General features: G+C 38.9%; 1 protein-coding gene across 1 annotated transcript; it reads left to right on the top strand.

The window, feature by feature from the left end:
• The first annotated feature begins 277 nt into the window (after window positions 1-277).
• On the top strand, window positions 278-5,621 carry TMEM17 (transmembrane protein 17). The gene is made up of 4 exons (XM_003787946.3): window positions 278-382; window positions 4,035-4,138; window positions 4,283-4,396; window positions 5,346-5,621. The coding sequence occupies exons 1-4, from the start codon at window positions 283-285 to the stop codon at window positions 5,619-5,621; spliced, it is 594 nt and encodes a 197-aa protein (XP_003787994.1). The 5' UTR covers window positions 278-282.
• The last annotated feature ends 1,291 nt before the right edge of the window (window positions 5,622-6,912 follow it).

The following is a 6,912-nucleotide window of genomic DNA, read 5'->3' as shown; positions in this document are numbered from 1 at the left end:
TCTCACTCCAAGTCATTGATCTTCCCCACCGCCCCCAAACGATGAGACTCAAAGCAAGACTAAGGGATCCGCGGTTTTGAACACTACTGAGGCGTTGGGCTCAGGGGGCCAGTCGCTCTCAGCTCAGGCAAGCGGGCTCCGGACCCGGCCCTGCACAGCTGCCCAGCGCGCACCCGCGTCCCGCCGCGCCTCTCGCCACCCGGTTGCCGTGGGAACCACAGAGCGCGGCTGCGCCTGCAGACCAGCCTGCGTCTGCGGAGCCAGAGACCCCGAGGCCCTGGCATGGAGCTGCCGGATTCAGTTCGCCAGCGGCTGGGGAATTTCAGCCGGACAGTGTTCAGAGACTCCAACCGGACCGGGCCGGAATACAATGAGGGTCCGGGTGAGTGACCGAGGCCCGGAGCAGGGGGCTTGGCGCGGGCTTTGCAGTATCCAAAATTTGCCCGGATCTAAAATGGCGATTTCACCATCAGCCAGTTCTCTGCGGAGCTTCGCAGAGGAGGGGCCGGGCCGGGCGCTGGACCTGGGACTGAGGCCCCTCAGTCCTACCACCGGCCAGACCTCAGGTCGTGCTGCCGCCTGGCCGGCTCCCTGCAAGCTTGGCAGCTGAGGTAGTGACAATCTTTGCGCAGCGGGAGGCCTACCCTTGCTGGGAGGAGATCCCCAAAATAAAAAGATAAAAGTTGCCTTCATAGCACATGCCGGGTCACGCGCTCCGCAAAGGAGAATGCTGACGACGTTGCTTTTCCTCTGCGGCACCCGCCGTGGCATTTCTGGCTGAGATAGAGGAAACGCCTTCCCTAACCTCCAAATCCCACCTGAATAAATTATCTTTGCCTTTTTTCTTTGCCTAGCAGAACAAGTACATTCTTTTGCAAGACTATTTTCTGGCAGAAGAGAAGGAAAGAAAAATTTTTAATGAGTCACTTTAAACCCTTTGATTTAAAAGTGGCATCTCCCATAGCAGGCCTTAAACAGAGTTTACCTCTTCCCTACTTTCTCCTTCCCTATATACATGTAAAACTGCTACCCTAAATCTGGTAAGAAAATAACAGGATGCTGCGTTCAAATTGACAACAAGTAATAAAGCAGTTTCCTCCTCCTAAATCATGATGATTGACAGCACACTGTTAACCAGACCCTTACGGCTTTCATTACTGAACTCTGCTGAGTAGTTTCCTGTTTGGTTTTAGGGAATTTTAAAAGGGGGCAGAGACATGTAAAGTCAGTTTTCATAGTTGCATTTTGTTACCTTGATCCCTTGCTTGTCCCCCAAGTGTAGTGGTCTTTATGATTTAGGGTGTAGCAGGAAAAACGTGAAAAATTTAGGTTTTCACATTACTGATTCTAAGGCTGAGGCTTCATAGGCACTAAAATCTGATAATACAAGATCAGTAGATCTTTGCTGAAAAAGGCCAGATAGTTAAGTATTTTAGATTTTGTATGCCTTTATAGAGGCCACAGGCAGTGGTAATTGAATAGGCATGTTGTGTTCCAATAAAACTTTATGGACACTGAAATTTGAATTTCATATGGTTCTCCCAAGTCAGAAATATTATTTTGTTAACCATTTGAACATGTAAAAAACCCTTTTTAGCTCACTGAACAAAAACAGGCAGCTGACCAGTAGTTTGAATAACTCAGATTTGTATTGTATTTTTTTTTTTATAGTTAATGCAAACTTTATTTATAAAAGACTCTTAAATGAGTCGTATCATGGCATGCATTTATCCAGAATACAGTGACCCTTCAGGGGTGACAGGGAGAAGAGGTCACAAAATGAAGGGAAAACTAGTAAAGAGTTTCTAACAGTTAAAAGCTAAGGAAGATTAGGACAGTTTTACAGATGAGAAAATAAAAGTAAAATAAACAAAAAAAGGAACTGGAAAGTAGTCTGAGCTGAGAGGAAGGCAGCCGCTTACAAGTCTGTACGCTAACCCACAGTCTTCTAGAATGGCGGGATGCTGAAGGAGAGAAACAGGGTGTGTGCAAATGCTTGTTCCTTGTGTTGTATTTTTTAATTTAAATTCCATTTGCAGAATTCAACTTGAACTTTTGGAAAATTTAGTAAATTCATGTCTTATGCTTTTAAGATTTATTTACATATTAACATGATTTTTCAATTGTATGATTATAAGTTTGATCTGCTTAAATACGGGTATAACATATAACTTCTAAAATATCCATGTACAAAAACTTCTACCATAAAAACCTTTCTTTGCAAAATGTGACTACAGTTTCTGCTCCAAAGGTATTAAAATTTTCAGTTTGCCCATTTATCATTATTGATCCACATTTTCTTCTTTGTGGATCTGAAGTAGGTTTGATAATTTGTACTGTAATAGCAAGTTTATATTATTACCATGTCCACAGCATTGTATTATTGTTATGAAAAGAATCCTAAGCTAGTGAGTTGTCTTCAGATTTAACAGATTTTAAGAATTCCTTCCTCTATCGTGATAATTTAATAAATAAGTACAAACAAAAGTAAATCATTAGCCAGGACAACATAATGAGACACATCCCCTCAACACCCTTCCCATCTGAAAGAAAGGAATTAACTGCGTATGTAGCCCCAGCTTTTTGAGAGGCTGAAACAGGAGGATGGCTTGAGCCCAGGAATTTGAGGGTGTATGTGAGCTATGATCAGGCCACTGCATTCCAGTCTGGGTGCAGCCTTGGTGATAGAGGAAGACCCTGTCTCAAAAAAACAAGCCAAACAAACAAAAAAAGGAGATCATAATCTATTATATTCTTGGAGCTAAAGGAAACCATCTTGTTGTAAGAGACCAAGATCATCATTTATATATTAACATTATGAAATGATATAAAAAAATACTCAGCTGCAGATAAAAAGAAAAAATAATGTTTTAAAAATCAAATTCTTAATTTAGGACCCTTCTCCCTTACATAAAAGCAAAAGGTATGTTGTAATCAACCTTAGATAAATGGATTTCATGAATCACAAATGGCTATGTTGGTGGTGTCCTTATGACAGTATGATTTCATTGATTTTGTTCTTTCTACTTATGTATATTTGATACTCATTTCATGTAAAGCAAGACGCTAGGTTTTATGAGGAGCTCAAATTTGGGTAGGACATGATCTGTGCTTATAATGAGACTGTATATAAGTGGGTGAGAAGAAGGAAAGGGGGCTAAAAGTGGTTGAGGGCCTACTGAGTGTGTGCTAGCCATGGTGCTAGGGTGAGATAATTTATATTATCTCTAATTCTTATAGGCAACTCGTGAGGTAGTATTAATGTTACCATTTTACAGATTAAATTGAAGCTCAAAGAGGTTAAATAATTTATTTCAAGTCTGGCATCCATGGTCATGGGGGTTTGGGGAGCTCTGGTTTACTCGAACTCTGAAGTCCATGATCTCTTCAGTATACCAGACTGTCTCACGCCAGGGTAGTGTGGCTTCTTGCCAGCCCTTCTTATACACTGTTTAGAGTGATAAGTACCTAGAGGGGGAAGAGATTCCTGCTGGGGTGGGAGAACATAATCAAGGAAGGACTAATGGAATAGGTGGCATTGAATTGAACATTAAAGAATTGCTGAGATTAGGGTGTACTGAAAAGAGACATATGTTTAATTATAATCTAGAGAGATTAGCTTTTGTATGAGTTTAGATTACATGTGAGAACTCCATTTTTTGTGTGTTTTATGCATTTATTTTTATAGGCTCTTTATATAGAACTCTACAAAGGAGGCAGTGGCATTATTATCTATTAAATAGGATTTGCATTGATATTCCAATTTAATCTATGCCAGTAGTGTGCAAAAAAGTCAGCAGACTATAATGGCAAAATGGTAAAGTAATGAAAAATATGAAACGTACCCCAAGTAGACAATCTTTGAACCAAATGGTATTAGGATGAGTGTTCTTTTCATTGTCATGATTATAAATAGGCTTAAAACTTGGGGTGTTATTGAGCCAATATTCTAGGTAGTAATTCTGAGGAACAAAGGGACATAATTGGGCATAGACCAGGATTAAGAATTTATTCCTTTTCTATTTTTTCTGTAGATAATGAGATGGTCTCCAGTTTGGCATTGCAGATGTCACTTTATTTTAACACTTATTTTTTCCCACTTTGGTGGGTAAGCTGCCTTATGATGCTTCAGATGAAGGTATGTCTATGCTTTAATACTTCTGTGAGGCCTCTTCTGCCCACGCCTGACATTGTCACATTGTCAAAGAAATAAAGTTCTGAATATTTTTTTCTACCCCAGGTTATGTGAAATTTTACAAACATGTTTTCACTTTTTTTATAGTATTCAGTTTTGCCTGATTACTACAAATTTATTGTGATCACGATTATCATCCTAATAACCTTAATTGAAGCCATTCGATTGTATCTGGGCTACATGGGTAACCTACAGGAAAAGGTAAACACTTCTTTTTCTCAGTGCTATACATAAATTCAGTAAGGTTTTCATAGCAAGTAAGTGGCAGCGAGGTGAAGTAGAAAGGACTTAAGACTGAATTTAAGGCCTGGCTCCAATTTTATCACTCTGTCACTGTCTGTTCACTTACTCTCTTGAGCTCTGGTTTCCACATATATAAGATAGGGAAAATCATACTTTACAAGTTTGTTTTGATTAAGTGGAAATGATTTTCACATATAGTACCGCAATGTACTAAGCACATAAGAACTGAGAGTTTTCTGTCTTCTCATCAGTCTTAAAAATACTTAGTTAATTAACCATGTTTATTTGGGTCCTAAATAAGAAAATGGGGGAGGGGGGATTATAGACTCTTTTTCTATGCCAGGCCTAAGTTTTCTGCATCATCATGCTGCCTAAGCATTTCATTCTGCCTACGCATTTAAGTTACCAGAGTGTAGGGATAATGCCTAAAGGTCTCTGTGGTTTGTTATGCCTTTCATAATTAGGCTCGTCCAGCCTGTCTTACTGTAGTTCTTGCTTTTCATAATGCAGTCCGTCATTCATCCCAGCGGACATGTTGCTTCCTAGGCATGCTTGCTTCATGTTTGCTTACTTATCTTTTTGCCCTTTCCTCCTTATACCCAACTTCACAAGCCTACATCCTTGAAGACTTTCTTTCACCTACCCTAATCACCCTTATTTCTTATAGCATTTAGTCTATACCTCTAAATGTTGCATTTAATTATTCATTAATTTGTAGTATTCTAAAATTGTTTTACATATGTTAGTTTTCTCAACTAGACTAAGTTCTCTGACCGTATCATCTTCCTTTTGAATTACTAACAGAGCCTGTAATACCGGTTCACAGTAGTAACATGTACTTGATTATCTGTATAAACAAAAAACTATATTTTACTCATTTTATTACTTTTGATGTATGTCACTGCAGGTTCCTGAGTTGGCTGGATTTTGGCTTTTGAGCCTTCTACTGCAATTGCCTTTAATTCTTTTCTTGCTCTTAAATGAAGGCCTAACAAATCTGCCTCTGGAAAAAGCGATACATATCATCTTCACCATCTTCCTAACTTTCCAAGTTATTGCAGCATTTCTTACCTTGAAGAAAATGGTCAATCAGTTGGCAGTTCGTTTCCACCTCCAAGAATTTGACCGTCTCTCTGCAAACAGAGATGCGACAAGAATGAGGTCATGTATAGAAGAGATCTGATCCAGTGCTGTTTAGTGGATCAGAAAGATTATTCTAGAAGACTGAAAAATCTGAAAGATTATTCTAGAAGACTGCAAAAGTTAGGAAAATAACAGGTCTAACATGAGAACAGGTACAAAGAAAGTGTTTTGAATTGTATACTGTACTCCCTAGATCTGAAATTTCAAGGTTACAGACAATGATAAGACTTTGTACAGTACCCCAAAGCAGTATATTAACCCTAAATCCTAGATGTTATCCACCTGATGCCAAATTTCTTGTGTCTTTTTGTGTTGTTGACTCTTCAGGTGTGTAGAAATTTATCTATTTTTGGCTCAGCACTGGTAGCACAGTGGTTATGGTGCCAGCCACATACACCAAAGCTGGCAGGTTCAAACCCAGCCTAAGCTTAAACAACAATGACAACTGCAACAAAAAAATAGCCAGGCATTGTGGCAGGCACCTGTAGTCCCAGCTACTTGGGAGGCTAAGGCAAGAGAATGGCTTAAGGCCTCGAGTTTGAGGTTGCTGTGAGCTATGGCGCCACGGCATTCTACTAAGGGCAACAGCTTGAGACTCTGTCTCAAAAAAAAAAAAAAAGAAAAGAAAAGAAAAGAAATTTATCTGTTTGTTGTTTACTAACTAGCTTTACTGTGATATTTCTAGTTAGGATCTGTAACTAGAAATGTGTAAATTTCTTTTAAACTCGGTTAACCATACCTTGGCTGCATATATGACCGTTTCTTGAAGCACCTGGAAATGCTTATCAGTATTCCTATGTGTTAGATTATCTTTATAAATCAGAAAACCAAATTTTCATGTCTGCTAGGGTTAAATTCTAACCCTAATCTTAGCTGTTATACCAAGGTTAAGAAGAAGACAGGTGGATTATCATGGTCATTTTTGGAAATATTTTTGTCATAAAATTGTAACTTTTGTAAAATCATGTTCAGTACTTGTGGTGGTGTGTAAAATATTTTTACAATAAATTATTAAATATTTATGTTAAAGTATTAGCAACACATCATCCTGTCTTATGTAGTTCTTTTGGGTTATGGGTTTGTTATTTTTATTGCAGAGTTGCAAGGGAAGGAAGGAGAACAAAACAAATATTAGAGTCTTCTGTGTAGGGGACAACTAGTAAGCACATTAAGTTAGCCCTTGTGATCTCATCCACTAGATTATTGTTCATTAAAAAACTGCTTCATACCCATTAAGTTCATGTGAGGATCGATTTGGAAATCAGAGTGCCTATTAATACATACGAAAGGTAGGATGACCAAGGGAATATTCTCAAGATCCTAAGTGAACA

Source organism: Otolemur garnettii, unplaced genomic scaffold, assembly GCF_000181295.1.
Source record: "Otolemur garnettii isolate 467f Iridium unplaced genomic scaffold, OtoGar3 scaffold00024, whole genome shotgun sequence".
Lineage (NCBI taxonomy): Eukaryota > Metazoa > Chordata > Mammalia > Primates > Galagidae > Otolemur > Otolemur garnettii.
The sequence above is the reverse complement of the archived record's forward strand: the minus strand, read 5'-3'. Positions and strand labels throughout refer to the sequence as shown.